Raw genomic sequence first — 17,888 nt, 5'->3', positions numbered from 1 at the left:
GGGTTTTTGTCGCCCAGATCGGTTAAGGGACAAATGAGGATATTATGTATGGGAATTCCATTTCTCCGACAGGACACTGCACTCCTGCCCCAATGCTCATTGTTCAGTTATGCTGCGTGTTTGGAGTGTGTGTGTGTGTTTATGCTATCCTTAGGGGCTTTGCAGTGTGAGAATTAGGGAATGGGAGGAGCTTCAGTCTCCAGAAATGAACCATTAAGCGCCCAGTTCCTGTGAAATATGTATAGCTATCCCAGTTCATGTGGATTATGTATAGCTATCCCAGTTCATGTGGATTATGTATAGCTATCCCAGTTCCTGTGGATTATGTATAGCTATCCCAGTTCCTGTGGATTATGTATAGCTATCCCATTTCCTAGGGATTATGTATAGCTATCCCATTTCATGGGGATTATGTATAGTTATCCCAGTTCCTGGGGATTATGTATAGCTATCCCAGTTCCTGGGGATTATGTATAGCTATCCCAGTTCCTGGGGATTATGTATAGCTATCCTAGTTCCTGGGGATTATGTATAGCTATCCCAGTTCCTGGGGATTATGTATAGCTATCCCAGTTCCTGGGGATTATGTATAGCTATCCCAGTTCCTGGGGATTATGTATAGCTATCCCAGTTCCTGGGGATTATTTATAGCTATCCCAGTTCCTGGGGATTATGTATAGCTATCCCAGTTCCTGTGAAATATGTATAGCTATCCCAGTTCCTGTGAAATATGTATAGCTATCCCAGTTCCTGGGGATTATGTATAGCTATCCCAGTTCCTGTGAAATATGTATAGCTATCCCAGTTCCTGGGGATTATGTATAGCTATCCCAGTTCCTGGGGATTATGTATAGCTATCCCAGTTCCTGGGGATTATGTATAGCTATCCCAGTTCCTGTGAAATATGTATAGCTATCCCAGTTCCTGTGAAATATGTATAGCTATCCCAGTTCCTGTGAAATATGTATAGCTATCCCAGTTCCTGTGAAATATGTATAGCTATCCCAGTTCCTGTGAAATATGTATAGCTATCCCAGTTCCTGTGAAATATGTATAGCTATCCCAGTTCCTGTGAAATATGTATAGCTATCCCAGTTCCTGGGGATTATGTATAGCTATCGCAGTTCCTGGGGATTATGTATAGCTATCCCAGTTCCTGGGGATTATGTATAGCTATCCTAGTTCCTGGGGATTATGTATAGCTATCCCAGTTCCTGGGGATTATGTATAGCTACCCCAGTTCCTGGGGATTATGTATAGCTATATCCCATAATTAAAGAATCCCTCATCCGGCTGTCACGGGTCACTCTTCTCTATCACAAACTTAGGGCCTGATTCAGACCCGCTCGCAAGCGGGTCGATGGTCCCCCACTGTACATGCGCCGCCTCCAGCGTGCGCCTGCGCGAGACCCGTCCAGTGACGGCAGCTCCGTTGCTATGGGTTTCGTTACAAGACGGGGCAGCTGTCGACAGTGAGTGACAGCTCGCCCCGTTTTGTAGGCGGGGAGGGGGGGTCGCTGCACAAATGCAGGCGTTCCCTTAGGAGCTATCCCAGTTCCTGTGGATTATGTATAGCTATCCCAGTTCCTATTAAATATGTATAGCTATCCCAGTTCCTGGGGATTATGTATAGCTATCCCAGTTCCTGGGGATTATGTATAGCTATCCCATTTCCTAGGGATTATGTATAGCTATCCCATTTCATGGGGATTATGTATAGTTATCCCAGTTCCTGGGGATTATGTATAGCTATCCCAGTTCCTGGGGATTATGTATAGCTATCCCAGTTCCTGGGGATTATGTATAGCTATCCTAGTTCCTGGGGATTATGTATAGCTATCCCAGTTCCTGGGGATTATGTATAGCTATCCCAGTTCCTGGGGATTATGTATAGCTATCCCAGTTCCTGGGGATTATGTATAGCTATCCCAGTTCCTGGGGATTATGTATAGCTATCCCAGTTCCTGGGGATTATTTATAGCTATCCCAGTTCCTGGGGATTATGTATAGCTATCCCAGTTCCTGTGAAATATGTATAGCTATCCCAGTTCCTGTGAAATATGTATAGCTATCCCAGTTCCTGGGGATTATGTATAGCTATCCCAGGTCCTGGGGATTATGTATAGCTATCCCAGGTCCTGTGAAATATGTACAGCTATCCCAGTTCCTGTGAAATATGTATAGCTATCCCAGTTCCTGGGGATTATTTATAGCTATCCCAGTTCCTGGGGATTATGTATAGCTATCCCAGTTCCTGGGGATTATGTATAGCTATCCCAGTTCCTGGGGATTATGTATAGCTATCCCAGTTCCTGGGGATTATGTATAGCTATCCCAGTTCCTGGGGATTATGTATAGCTATCCCAGTTCCTGTGAAATATGTATAGCTATCCCAGTTCCTGTGAAATATGTATAGCTATCCCAGTTCCTGTGAAATATGTATAGCTATCCCAGTTCCTGTGAAATATGTATAGCTATCCCAGTTCCTGGGGATTATGTATAGCTATCCCAGTTCCTGGGGATTATGTATAGCTATCCCAGTTCCTGGGGATTATGTATAGCTATCCTAGTTCCTGGGGATTATGTATAGCTATCCCAGTTCCTGGGGATTATGTATAGCTACCCCAGTTCCTGGGGATTATGTATAGCTATATCCCATAATTAAAGAATCCCTCATCCGGCTGTCACGGGTCACTCTTCTCTATCACAAACTTAGGGCCTGATTCAGACCCGCTCGCAAGCGGGTCGATGGTCCCCCACTGTACATGCGCCGCCTCCAGCGTGCGCATGCGCGAGACCCGTCCAGTGACGGCAGCTCTGTTGCTATGGGTTTCGTTTCAAGACGGGGCAGCTGTCGACAGTGAGTGACAGCTCGCCCCGTTTTGTAGGCGGGGAGGGGGGGTCGCTGCACAAATGCAGGCGTTCCCTTAGGAGCGCCTGGCGTTTGTGGGCGGCCCTACTGTCAGTAGTGGACTTGCTCTATTAGAGCAGGAAGTCCACTCTGGCTTGTGGGAGCCGAGACCCTACCACAGGGTCTCGTTGCAAGCCAGATGGTCGCGATAATCGCGACAGACTTCAGGCCGCTCGCACAAGCTGTGGGTGGTCACAGCTTTGCGAGCGTCCTGAAGAAAAAAAACACGCCCTGATTCAGAGCGAGCGGCTCTGAATCAGGCCCTTAGTACACTTTTCCCTCAGGGACCTACAGTATATGTATACCTTGATGGTATGTCTCTTATGGAACTTACCTGAAAATGATAGCCAGTCTCATAGTGTCCATTTACAGTGTGGGCTCCCCAATCTCTCTGGACCTCGTAGTCAGCCACCCCATAGATTTCAGTTAGCTTTTCCGGTCACACTAAAATTGCCCTATTCTTCCTCTGGACCAATGAATGGTGAGGACATTGTGAGCCCCACAGAGCCGCACCTGAAGGTAAAGCTCCGTACTTGCTGGAGCCGCTCTGTGATTTCCGTAGCACACCCATAGATAGTGGGAAGGCGGCTTTTGTATAAACTCTGTACAGGCCGATAACCTAAGTCTGTCAGCTTATACTATATTATTATTCCATCTTACTGTCCCTTTATCATTTTTTTTATCCTACCCACAGCTGTTTGCGTGCCATCCGGGTGCTTCAGAAGAACGGCCATGTGCCTAGTGACCCCACGGTCTTTAAGTCCTATGCCGAGCACGGGCACTTTGTAGACGTCCGAGTTGCAGCCTTGGAAGCTGTTGTTGACTACACAAAGGGTAAGGCATGAATTTGTCACTAAGGTACATTTCCTTAGACCGATAGGAATCATTGGCTGGCAGGGTGTGCTGGGTCATGTAGTCCTGTGGCTGGGGAAGAGACACAGGTTGCCCATGACTGCTTTAGAAAATAATCTACATCTGAATAGAACAATTGCTCATTATGTACATTTCTGTTACATTGGATTCCTGACAGTCAATCTTCCATGCCCTGGCTTTGCATTGCTGTAAGATAGAGGCGCACCACCCTGTACATAAGTTTCAAATGTGGCACTACAGCAATGCTGTCCACATATCCAGTCTTTGCATTGCACCCAAGCACTAAGGGCCTCATTTACTAATGAGTTTTATCAGCAAAACGAGTGATAAATATCGCAGTGTATGATAAATGGCGTTCCAGCCAATCAGCTCCCAACTGCCAACTGTTAGAAAAGTGACAGTTGGGAGCTGATTGGCTGGAGAGCCATTTATCATACACAGTGACAGTTATCACTCGTTTTGCTGATAGAACTCGTTAGTAAATGGGGGCCTATGTTCCATAGTGCCAGCAGTCCCCAATGTACACTAATGCAGATGCCAGGGGTCAGTGCAGCTGAGCTGAGCTGTCCGTCATGTACAGTTCATACTACCGGCTGTCCTGTATATGTAATCTGTACACTTAATATGTAAGTACTCTGGTTATATTCATTTTGTTTATGTATTGATAGAAATGTTTCTCGTTCCCAGTCACCATAGAAGTAAGGGAAAGTAATGGCACTTGCTAAGATTTTTCTTTCCCCTGTATATAAAAGATATTCAGTGCCGCATAAATAATGTGTTCATGGTCGTCTTGTCATCAAGTCTGGGCCCAGCTTCCTCCTGTCTAGTCATCAGTTTATGCAGGAAGCTGACCCCTATTAGAAGGATGCGTTCGGCATCCCGGCTATCAGGATGCAGACACTTACGTTACCGGCGCATAAATTCTGACGCTGGTCGGAATCCCGGCAACTGCATCCTGACCGCCAGGATACTGAAGATAAGTAGAGGGGTTGGGGGGAGGTTTAGGGTTAGGCACTAGCAGGAGGGTTATGGTGCAGGGAGGGGGAGGTTAGGTTCAGACACTAAGGGCCATATCCAATTAGCCAAGGTAAATTACCACGGCTAATCAGCTCGCTCAGGGCTATCCAATTAGCCCCGTAGTCGGCCTGACAACGGCACTTTTTTTTTCGGGGCGTGATGTGTCCCGAAAAATAATCCACGATAAGTGCAGTTTTTTCGCCCCAAAAAAGGCGATAACACATAGGGCCACGAGCTTATAGCGGCTCCTATGTGTTAGCGGGCGAACTATCCTATTAATTCGCCCGAATTAATAGGATAGGGATAAAAAAAATATCGGGGATATCGGCGAAAAATTCCCGTTTTTCGCCAATCGCAGGGATCCATTAGCGCCCGAACAGTGGGCCTGATTCAGAGCCGGACGCTCTGACCAGAGCGCTCGCTCTGAATCAGGGCCCTCCTACCTAAAAATGGAGCGGCCTCCTGGCCGTTCGCATAGCTGTGGGTGACCACCCACAGCTTATGCGAGCGGCCAAAAGGATGGTCGCGATGGTCAAGACCATCGCGACCATCGGGCTTGCGACGAGACTCTCGCTGCCGCAAGCCCAGGAGTGCTTTTGGCTCTATCGAGCGGCCAAAATCACTCCCACTGACATCACTAGTGATGTCAGTGGTGCCGGCCCCAGACGGTAGGCGTTCCCATGGGAACGCCTCCGTCTGGACAGCAATGCCCCCGGCACACCCACCAAAGGGGGCGTGCTGTCAGTCACCATCGACAGCACGCCCCCTTTGGTGCGAGACCCATAGCGACAGCTTGGCTGTCACTATGCGGGTCTCGCGCATGTGCACGACGGAGCTCCCTCCGTCAAGCGCATTAGGGCACCATCGACCCGCTTGCGAGCAGTTCTGATTTAGGCCCTGTGTTCGGGGCTAATTGGATATGGCCCTAAGGGGGAGCTTAGGGTTAGGCACCAAAGTGGGAGGGTTAGCATACCAAACAACAAGTGTCGGGATTCCGACTGCCGGCATCCCAACTCCTATTAGAGCAGCCTGACAAATGTGCTTTTGGTTCTCCTCTGTCACAAACTGAATGGAACCGTACAGTGGTGTTTCCAGTAAAATCCCTGAGCCTGCACATTGAGTTTTCAGGAGGAAAATACTTTTCTTCTCTCTATATTGCGGTGGCTTACAAAATGGTGCACACGTCATTATTCATATCAGCAGTTCTGGACATTGTAGACGCAAATAAATGTAGAAAACAAAAATTAGCTTTGTGGCATTGGACTATGTCGTTTCACGGAGACTTACCTAGTTCCACTCGATCAGGGGCTCCCAACCACGGTCCTCAAGGCACACTAACAGTCCAAGTTTTGTGGATAGCGATACTGGAGCACAGGTTACTTAATTAGTACCTCAGTTATTTTGATTTAACCATCTGTGCTCAACCATGGATATCACCAAAACTAGGACTGTTAGTGTGCCTTGAGGACTGAGGTTGGGAATCACTGCGCTAGATCATAGGTTCTCAAACTCGGTCCTCAGGACCCCAAACAGTGCATGTTTTGCAGGTCTCCTCATAGAGTCACAAGTAAAAATAATAATCTCCACCTGTAGATTTTTTTTTTAAAATGTGTCAGTGAGTAATGAATACACCTGTGCACCTGCCGGGTGACCTGGGATATGCATTAGTGATTAATGAATACACCTGTGCACCTGCCGGGTGACCGGGGATATGCATTAGTGATTAATGAATACACCTGTGCACCTGCTGGGTGACCTGGGATATGTATCAGTGATTGATTGAATACACCTGTGCACCTGCTGGGTGACCTGGGATATGTATCGGTGAGTAATGAATACACTTGTGCACCTGCTGGGTGACCTGGGATATGTATCAGTGATTAATGGATACACCTGTGCACCTGCTGGGTGACCTGGGATATGTATCAGTGATTAATGAATACACCTGTGCACCTGCTGGGTGACCTGGGATATGTATCAGTGAGTAATGAATACACCTGTGCACCTGCTGGGTGACCTGGGATATGTATCAGTGAGTAATGAATACACCTGTGCACCTGCTGGGTGACCTGGGATATGTATCAGTGATTAATGAATACACCTGTGCACCTGCTGGGTGACCTGGGATATGTATCAGTGGTTAATGAATACACCTGTGCACCTGCTGGGTGACCTGGAATATGTATCAGTGATTAATGGATACACCTGTGCACCTGCTGGGTGACCTGGGATATGCATCAGTGATTAATGAATACACCTGTGCACCTGCTGGGTGACCTGGGATATGTATCAGTGATTGATGAATACACCTGTGCACCTGCTGGGTGACCTGGGATATGTATCAGTGATTGATGAATACACCTGTGCACCTGCTGGGTGACTTGGGATATGCATCACTGATTAATGAATACACTTGTGCACCTGCTGGGTGACCTGGGATATGCATCACTGATTAATGAATACACCTGTGCACCTGCTGGGTGACCTGGGATATGTATCAGTGATTAATGAATACACCTGTGCACCTGCTGGGTGACCTGGGATATGTATCAGTGATTAATGGATACACCTGTGCACCTGCTGGGTGACCTGGGATATGTATCAGTGATTAATGAATACACCTGTGCACCTGCTGGGTGACCTGGGATATGTATCAGTGATTGATGAATACACCTGTGCACCTGCTGGGTGACCTGGAAAACATGAACTGTGTGGGGGTCCTGAGGACCAAGTTTGGGAACCCCTGCACTAGATCATGGTCCACAGATGGACGGCCGGAGCGATTAGTGTGTAGTAAATCAAGCAGAAGGCTGAATACGCGCTCCCCTCCCTATTGTCTGCACGTGGGGTGAATGTGTCATCTCTCTGTTGTGTTTACAGTCGACAGGAGCTACGATGATTTGCAGTGGTTGATGAAAATGGCGCAGGATGACTCCCTGCCATATATAAGGTAACTTGTTCAGATTGAAAATATATATATATTTTTTTTTTTAAATCTTATTAAACAAAGAATTGACCTAACAGAAATGACCACGGCTCAGCGAATGGGCCGCGATATCTTATTTTGCATTACAGTTAAGCTGAGTAAATATAAAGAATCAAACTCTCCCGGCAGAAATAATGAGAGCTCATATAGGCAGAAGTAGATCAATATCAAACTTGTTCAGCTATAGCAATACCAAACGCTATATAGAAACTTGATAACGTACATACTGTATAGCTGAGAACAAGGAGATTGTGAAAAAATAATAATAATACGGGATATTGAGGGGTGGGGGGGGGGTTTCGCGCAAAACGTGTTTTTCATGGGAATGTCTATTTCATTGACCTTTTAAAGGACCACTGAACTGTAAAGTGATATAGTATTAAAGACTGTGCACAGCAGCTGTGAGCGTAAAGTAAATGGGATCATGCAATCGTTCAGCATTTATTAAAGATATATCCTATGTTCTATGTTCAGTACATTGGGATCTGATACGCACAAAGGGGTATAATTCACACTGGAGAGATTGAAACTAGTGACTTGTAAGTCGCACATAACCGCAAAGTGACATAGGGCACATCTGTATGAGCACATTACTACGCCTTTACTGGTTCTAAACAAATGTTTGCTTGGATAGAGAACCTTAAAGCCTACGTAGTATCTTATCTCCCACTAGGTGGCGGTAAAGTGTCAGCTGGCCGTTCCATCCAGCGGGCTAACAGAAGTGTACTGTAAGCATGTGAACCTTAAGTAGGCCTAGCAGCCATATAAACAGAATTTGTTTACCTGCCAACTTTCTGTAATTATATAATCCAGCTGCTATTGATGTGGCCCGGGCACATGGTTGCCAGTCTCCAGTGCACTGAGGCTGCGTTGTTAAGATGGCTATTTATTGTTGTACGCGGTTAACCATGAACTGCGAAGGTTTGCAGATAATCTGCTACTTGTCCTGGTTCCAGTTATTCAAAGGGTGTCCTTTAATGGCAGACATGGAAGTGTGACATTGACCCGCCACCCAGACTGAGTGTCGGAGCCCATTTAATTGGCCTAAACAATATTTAGCTTATTGATTCGCTCCAAAGCTGGTGCTATCATTTTGGGGCCTCAGTACTGTCCAGTGCATTGATCACTTGCATTCTCCTGCAGATCGGTCCAGTCCACAGACCGGCCACAGCCATTTGCAAAGGGGATAGTTTTGCTTTAAGGGGGGGGGGGGGCGCTTTGTTTAGACTCATGAAAGAGTCCACAATCGCTTTTGTGGTTATGATCTATCTACTGTTTAAAGTAAAATACCGAACATCTGTCAAATCACGTACTAATGAAATGTGTATCTAAACGTCAACACGATGACGTATGCACAGAAAATAAATAGCTTTTAAGGCTCTCTGCTTTATTCCTAAACAGAACCCAGTTGTTATGAAAGTGCTTTATTAGTGGAAGGCTTTTAGATTCAAATCTCGACCCAACCATTTGTGCTCTGTATATATTACATTAGCAGAGCCAAGAACACAGCGCTGCTCTTTTTATGATTGATTCAAGTTGTTTTGCGTTTGACAGGTTTGCACCAATGAGGGGGGGGGGGGGGGGGGAATGACCCGGAGGCGCTCAGAACACAGGGGGGTACAGGACGCATAAACACATTGAGGCTTCTGCAAATACAGGAACCTGGTTAGGGTTAATGGCCGTTAGCTGACATTGTGTGTGTTCCTCTGCTTTATTTGTATTGAGTGCGTGTTCTTTTATTATTATTATAACTCACTCTTTGCTGTGTTTGTGGTGAGCAGCGTGGATGGCAGCTAAGTCTGAATATCGTGACTCTGCTTTTTCTATGTTCTAGACGGCAAACGGTGATTTCAAGGCGCTCGTAAATTGTAAGAGGCCCCTCCGCGGGGGTAACCACAGCTTTAGCAGATGGAAGGGCTGAAGCAGCCAAACAACTGAGGGGTGATCTCTCCATGCAGTATAAGTCACTATTATTGGCCTTACTGCAGTGACCTCGCTTGTGCTAGCTGGTGTCAGGGTGTAATAATCAGTAAGCCAATCTCTAGAGTAAATTGAAAGCAGGTTCTGAGTTGGTCTTTCCCCATCACAGAGGTAGAAAGACCCCTTCCTTTACAGTTTTCCATAGACAGCGTGTGTCCTAAGAGGTTTGTAATATCTGTATTCCTAACCGTGATGGTTATTTATATATATATCTGCAGAAGATAGGTGCAAACGATACGCCAGAAACAGATGTTCTACCTCCGCCCGAATGGCATGATCACGCAGGGAAGGTGGATTACCCGCCAATGACACTCCCACAAAAAGAGGATGTTCCTTGAATGCGCGTAATTGCCACGTAGAAACGCCCATTTCACGGAAAGCGTAGCCCATCGTCAGACAGATCAACCCAATCACAGTAGCGATCGCCATTAGTTAATGTGTGTCACAGATTTAGTTTTTCGATTTCGTACGCAAGAAATCGAGTATGAGACATAACCATAACCATAAAAATGTACTCGCAGGCATTATATTCCTGCTTTGAGAACAGCAAAGGAATAAAAACGTGGTGGTATATGCATTTTAGAAATCATACATTTCTCTATCATCGATGCTGGGGGACACTGGACCATGGGGTTGTAGCTGGGACTGCAAGGATCTGGCACTTAAATTAAATTTCTAGTTCTAACCCTAAGCTCCTCCCCTCTGCAACCCCCTGACTCAGTGGGCACGATTCAATTCAGCGCGATGTAAATAGCGCCGGGAGATAGCTCCCGGAGCTATTCAATTCATCGTGCTGTTAGGTCGGGGAAGGCTCGTTATCGTGCCTTAAACAGGGTGTTTAGGCGCGATAACGGGCATTCCTCGACCTAACTTCCCGGGGTGAGGCTGTTTTCCCGGCGCTAAGGGCAGAAAACAGCCTCGCGCCGGGACTTTTGTCGGATTTCTTTTCTCATCCCCGGAGGGATGAGAGAAGAAATCATTAGTCGGACTTGTCAGCGCGGTGTATTGAATAGCTCCGGGAGCTCACTCCCGGAGCTATTTACATCGCGCTGAATAGAATCGAGCCCAGTGTGTTTTAAGTGCCTGAGGAGTTTGGCACAGGTAAGGGCTGCTCTGCAGCCCATTGTAGTTATTTGTTAGGCTCCAGCGGCGGCTGCAACCGTTTCGACCATAAAGAGTGCTTGACCGTCAGCGGCTGCCCAGGCAGTTTCCCCGCTGCAACCCGAACCATCTTGGCTTCGTACCATGGAACGCTTGGTGGCAGGATTCGAGAAGGTGTCCTCTTATATGTAACATCTCTTTGAGGATCCTAAGCTGCGTGAAACGCAGAAGCGTCTTCCTTCTTCCAGGGGGTCACTAGAAGTTTCCGAGTCCGAGGAGGAGGAAGGTGAACTACCAGGAACTTTGATCCTTCCCGCTCTTAAGCTGGCTCCTATTGAGCCCTTGGACTCGGTGGACCTTCGTTTTGTCACATGTAAGTTGATTTTCCTTATGGCCTTTGCCTCGGTGGGTCTCGTTGGGGGCTTTGTCTTGCAAACTGCCGTTTCTCGGGCCTATTAGGATGCAGGGCGACCGGCTTCTGCCAGGGTGGCAGCTCATTCTACAAGGGCAGTGGTGACCTCCTGGGCGCAGCGCCACGGTGCCTCGACTGATCCTATCTGCCGCGCAGCTACCTGGTCCTCTGTCCACACATTCGCTCGGTTTTACAAGTTTCATGTTTTTGCCGCCGGAGACCCCCACTTTGGGTGTACAGCTCTCCGGTCAGGCTTTCCCTCCCCTGGGGGTGGCTGTTGAAGGTCCCATGGTCCAGTGTCCCTCAGCATCGATGATCGAGAAAAGAGGATCTTTGGGTACTTACCGTTGAATCCTTTTCTTTAAATCATGCTGGGGAACACTGCGTTCCCTCCCTCACGCACAGTCGTGTTGCGTCGTTTTTTTTGGACCGGTTGGTCCCTGCGGTTCTGTTTTTAATTTTAGTCAGGGGGCTGCAGAGGTGAGGAGTTTAGGGTTAGAACTACAGATTTAATTTAAGTGCCAGCTCCTGCAGTCCCAGCTACAACCCATGGTCCAGTGTCCCCCAGCATGATTCAACGATAAGTACCCAAAATTCCTCTGTTTTATAATATACAGTCAGGTCCATAAATATTGGGACATTGACAGAATTTTCTGATTTTGGCCTCTATTCACCACCACAATGGTTTTGAAATGAAACAAACAAGATGTGCTTTAACTGCAGATGGGCTATTCCCTCGTTATTTCATTATCAACTAAGCAGGTAAAAGGTCTGGAGTTGATTCTAGGTGTGACATTTGCATTTGGAATCAGTTGCTTTCAACTCTCAATATGAGATCCAAAGAGCTGTCACTATCAGTGAAGCAAGCCATCATTAGGCTGAAAAATCAAAACAAACCCATCAGAGAGATAGCAAAAACATTAGGTGTGGCCAAATCAACTGTTTGGAACATTCTTAAAAAGAAAGAACGCACCGGAGAGCTCAGCAACACCAAAAGACCCGGAAGACCACGGAAAACAACTGTGGTGGATGACAGAAGAATTATTTCCCTGGTGAAGAAAAACCCCTTCACAACAGTTGGCCAAATCAAGAACACTCTCCAGGAGGTAGATGTATATGTGTCAAAGTCAACAATCAAGAGAAGACTTCACAAGAGTGAATATAGAGGGTTCACCACAAGATGCAAACCATTGGTGAGCCACAAAAACAGGAAGACCAGATTAGAGTTTGCCAAACAACATCTAAAAAAGCCATTACAGTTCTGGAAAAACATCCTATTGACAGATGAGACAAAGATCAACTTGTACCAGAGTGATGGTAAGAGAAGAGAAGGAAAGGAACTGCTCATGATCCAAAACATACCACCTAATCAGTGAACCATGGTGGTGGTAGTGTCATGGCGTGGGCATGTATGGCTGCCAATGGAACTGGTTCCCTTGTATTTATTGATGATGTGACTGCTGACAAAAGCAGCAGAATTAATTCTGAAGTGTTTCGGGCAATATTATATACTCCTATTCAGTCAAATGCTTCAGAACTCATTGGACAGCGCTTCACAGTGCAGATGGACAATGACCCGAAGCATACTGCAAAAGCGACCAAAGAGTTTTTTAAGGCTAAAAAGTGGAATGTTCTGCAATGGCCAAGTCAATCCCCTGACTTGAATCCGATTGAGCATGCATTTCACTTGATGAAGACAAAACTGAAGGGAAAATGCCCCAAGAACAAGCAGGAACTGAAGACATTTGCAGTAGAGGCCTGGTAGAGTATCACCAGGGATGAAACCCAGCGTCTGGTGATGTCTATGCGTTCCAGACTTCAGGCTGTAATTGCCTGCAAAGGATTTGCAACAAAGTATTAAAAAGTGAAAGTTAGATTTAGGATTGTTTAGTTTGTCCCATTACTTTTGGTCCCTTAAAAAGTGGGAGGCACATATAGAAACCGTTGTAATTCCTACACCGTTCACCTGATTTGGATGTAATTACCCTCAAATTAAATCTGAAAGTCTGCAGTTAAATCACATCTTGTTTGTTTCATTTCAAAGCCATTGTGGTGGTGAATAGAGGCCACAATATGAAAATTCTGTCAATGTCCCAATATTTATGGACCTGACTGTATATTTGAGTGTGTATATTTTAGAAATAATATGGTGTGGTAGACATGCATGTGTTATCATATTAAATACACTGCAGACAGGGATGCCCACTCCTTCCCTTATCAATGAGGGTATCTGGAAATCTCGGGTTGGGTACGGGATCCCAGCGGTCAGGATGCCGGCAATCAGAATCCCGACCCAATTAGGTAAGTATCCTACCTCTAACCCCTAACTCACCTTTCCCTCAGTCTACCCCTCTCCCATGCAGCCTAACCCTCAACCCCACCCCAGACTAACACCCCCCCCCAAAGCCTAACTCTCCCCCTAGTGCCTAAACTTAATCCTCCCCCTGACCCTAATACTTACTGTTGAGATCACGGCGTTCAGGATTCTGGCTCCGCGTTTCCAACTGCTGTTGGGATTCCGGTTCCGGTGACCTGAGCGCCTTCATACTGACCGCATGGATGGTAACTACATCCCGGAAATCCTGTCTTGCCTGGTGCAGGGATTGGAGTTTGCTGGCCATGTGTTTGATATCTTTCTTTTTCTTTTCTTCCAAAGATATCTGGTTTAGGATTACCCTAGGGTTCAAGCTTTTGCCTTTTGAATTCTTTTATGGGCACTACTTACTTATGGCGTGTACAAGTAGCATGTTCTGCAACCTGACGACATTACACTGCTCCAATGCATGTTTCCATCTTTTCCCCCACCCACACGTGTGTCTTCGATCACCTATCCATTTTGTGCCATATGGTATGTGATTCCCAGACTTTCGTACTTCTTTCTGAATTTAGCATCTTTGTCACATTGTAGCAGAATCCAAAATCACTTTTAGTGTCCTGTAAGGAGGCCAATCCTGGGCCGCATCCTGGGATACGGGATTGAAAAACTCTCTATCCTGGGTTTACTCGAATTAAGGATAAGTGTACCAAGGACACATCTGTATTATAGGTCTAACTATTCAGGGCAGCTCCATCATTCAGACACCGTTTTTGTCCTCTTCAAGAGGTCCTAGGACTAATGCCTCCTTCCATTGTCTCAGGAGAGCAGTCCACCACGCCTCTGTCACGGGGGTACAGGGGGCTGAAGAACCACAACTATCAGTCCACTGTGGGAGATGGATTGTCACCGCAAATTTGTTATCAGAATTATACATTGTTGGTTCTGTGTAGTGTTTGTTTGGTAAGAAGGCCGTTAAGGCGGCTATCTGCTCCCTGTTGTGGGTGATCTAGGTACAGTCTGTCTCCCAAATGCAGATAAAGAAAAGGGGTTTATTGTATTTATCATTAAATCCCTTGTTTGCAAAGCTTTAGTGAGACTCCATCAGGAATGCCTGGTCCCTGTCTCTGTGCCGTTCCTGGTCTCCTAGCTGGGTTATTTGTAAGCGAAGGTTAATCTGGAGCAGGGGGAGCTGTATAAGGTGATGGTGTCTGTTCTATTTCTAGTGCCCTGTCCATTAGGGGTAAATATAACCCATTATAAGTGCCCCCACCCTCCACAGCCTCGGGAAAAAGGGCTCTAAAGGTGGGTACAAAAATACTATGTTATCCTGGGAGAATTTTCCTTTATCTGTAGAGAACAAATGTGAAAGAAACTAAGCTATAGAGGGACACTATCTTATTTCTACATTGGTTATTTGCGTTTCGCTATGGATTTATGAGACCTGAATATGGAATGAGACAGCCACGTTTACTTATTTCTGATGAGTTTTGCATTACTTGACCCTTTTTGGTCCTTTTTGTTCCCGTGTCTTCTCCTGCAATGTAATCATTCCTCTGTTTCCAGGCTAGTTAGTCCGTTGCCTGAGTGATGAAATGAGGATGCCCTTTAGCTGACTGTCTGTGTTTGTCCCCAGGCACAAGATCTTTTACATGTTATCAAAGAACCCGCCATTCACCAAGAACATGGAGTCTCCATTGTATAATGAAGCTCTAGTCGACCAACTCTGGAAGCTTATGAATTCAGGTAACCCTCCCCGGCCCCTCTGATACTGTGGGGGCTTCATACTTTTATTCGCTTTCATTTATATTCCGTTCTCTGCCACCTGATGATAACCCAGTCATGTAATTTGCATTTTATCGCATTCTTCCATTTCTAATCTTTTTCATTATTTATTTATGATCCAGAATAACAAAATACAATGTAGGAAAACGGAATAAGCGTGCTGACCATCACTGAGGCGTAATAGACTAAAGTAACGAGCATGCAAAAACGTTTTAGTAAAAAAAAAAAAATTCGGTATTGACCAGATTTTAGAATAATTAGAGCAAGGAGAGAGTAGGGGAAGCGACGTGGCTGACCGCCATGCAGTATGGGAGGGGTGGTGGTCAGGGGGGGTAACCTGGTATGCCACAAGGGCTATTTTGGATGCCAGTAAATATAACCGGGCAATGGGTGTGAGCAGGTGTTGAAGTATGTTGACCAGGGGCTCCAGGTATTGTTGAAAGGTTTAGAGGAGTTTTTAATGATCAAAGTCGCGTACTCCATACGGTGAATATACCAGATTATTATCAATTTGTAGTCCATGATGAGAAGGCCTATTTTGTGTTCATGAGAATTTTGACTTGGGAGAATTGCTGGGATTAAATTAATCCAGAAACCATTTGGCGTGACGAGAGCAACAGTATGAGGACACACATGTTAGTGTTCAATCCAGGTCCGGCAGCAGGCAGGGCGCCGGACCTAGAGATAGGGCACTTAGTCCGAAAAGGGGGCGTGGCCAAATAAAAGGGGGCGTGTTTTATGACGCATCCCCTTATCGTCACTACTGGGGGCGTGCCCGGCACTTACGGGAATGCATCAGTGATGTAATGTAGTTACTCTTTTTAAGGACCATCCAGAAGCATTAGGACTTAGTACAATATACTGTAATGAAGTTTTGAAGGTACACTAAATACATAGGACACACTACGTGCAAGGTTTTATCTATACTGTAAGCTATAATTGTGTAAGAGCCCAAGTTAAGAGAAGCATAGGTAAGTAACACAATAATTTGTGTACTTAAATTATCCAACAACAAATACAGTACTAAGGGGCCGATTCAGACCCGAACGCTAAGCTGCGTTCGCTCGCTATGGGCGATTGTCACCCGTCTGCGTATGCATCGCAGTGCGCGAGCCAGTCACTGCGATCGGGAATCGTGCGCCCGTAGTACACAGACTGAGCGCTACTTTGAGTGACAGTGCCATTTTTGGGTGGTTATAGGGGAAGGTCCTGGAAAACGGGGGAGTGGATGTGTGAACGCAGGCGTGTCTGAGCATCAAAACGCCATTCTTTGGGCGTGCATAAATAGCATGGCAGCGTCATTGTACACGTCACCTGGTTGTATTTCAGCTTGCGGTGGGGTAGGGTCTATCTCAAGGGCTGCGTGCAGCTCCGATGGCTGTTGATGTTACTGAGTAATCATACACTTCCTGGAGATGACGTGCTGCGAAGGAAAAGGGGGCGTCATTATACCGGCGTGCGTCCGCTCTGCCGTCGCTCTCTAAGACATAGAGGGCGTCCTTAAGCCTGGGCGCGCGAACGTGGAATTTGCATACCCGGCCCCTGTCGGCTGTAAAAGTGCGCTGCTTTGCGTCCGGGTCTGAATCGACCCCTAAGTCTTAGTAAGGTTTAATCCACTTTTGATGATGGGCCCCGATCATACGCTTCACTAGCGTGTAGTGCGCTGTGATCGGCCATGCCGGCGAGCAGGGGCACTAGTGCTGATGTAGCTGTAGCCCAAATGTATGAGCAGGAAATACGGCAGCTTTTGGGGTAACATAGCGAGTTTGGGAGTTCTGCCCCCATGCATTTTGGATAAACTAGATATTATGTGCCTGCATTGAATATTGTGCACTGGCTGAGCAGAAAGACATGTGCTGTGCACCCCCTGTGAGACCATGTAAACACTTGTGTCTGAAGCCATTCATTGATAATAAAGCATCTACACCACACGTTATACAGCCCTAGGATACCACACGCAGGCAGTCCTCACTGCTTGGGGCCTCATTTAGGGACCTCGCTGGGTTTTCCTGCTCAGGTTTCCTTCCAGCGCGGGACACTTGAGCCGACACATTAAGAAAAAGTAAAACTTTTTTGGAAACCAGGTGGCAAGAACTTCCTGCGTTTTGAAGAATGAATTTTCCCCTGAGCGTTTTATTTAAGGCGTATGAAGGGCACACATGCAGCTCTCTATAAAATCATTTACAGGACAACTCTGTAGAGGTTTTGTCAATTGATTCCCCCCCCCCCCCCCCCTTATAGCTGAATCAGAGGGACGGCTCTCTCTGCAGCTGTCAGTGCTGGAGGGATAGCTGGGCTCTGAGAACTGTAAGGAACAGCTTGTATAGACTATGGATAGCCTGCAGCTAAATACACCCTACTGCAGGTCATGGAGCTTCCTAGTGGGAGTACTCCCCATTTGCTGTTTGTGCTCAGTACAATAGATAGAAAAATACAGACATCGAGGAACCACAGGAAACAAGCATACAGGTGCACGCTTATTACCATCACCGTATAAACTTTTCAATAA

General features: G+C 46.4%; 1 protein-coding gene across 2 annotated transcripts in view; it reads left to right on the top strand.

Moving 5' to 3' along the window:
- TAF2 (TATA-box binding protein associated factor 2) overlaps positions 1-17,888 on the top strand; it is a 111,766-nt gene that overhangs the window by 74,617 nt on the left and 19,261 nt on the right. For both annotated transcript variants that reach the window (XM_088450203.1, XM_088450202.1), the window contains exons 20-22: positions 3,606-3,745; positions 7,682-7,751; positions 15,231-15,340. In XM_088450203.1, the coding sequence (XP_088306329.1) occupies positions 3,606-3,745; positions 7,682-7,751; positions 15,231-15,340 (320 nt within the window). The remainder of the gene's footprint in view (positions 1-3,605; positions 3,746-7,681; positions 7,752-15,230; positions 15,341-17,888) is intronic.

This window comes from Taudactylus pleione, unplaced genomic scaffold (assembly GCF_031769625.1).
Source record: "Taudactylus pleione unplaced genomic scaffold, aTauple2 ptg000510l, whole genome shotgun sequence".
NCBI classification, from domain to species: Eukaryota; Metazoa; Chordata; class Amphibia; order Anura; family Myobatrachidae; genus Taudactylus; species Taudactylus pleione.
The sequence above is the reverse complement of the archived record's forward strand: the minus strand, read 5'-3'. Positions and strand labels throughout refer to the sequence as shown.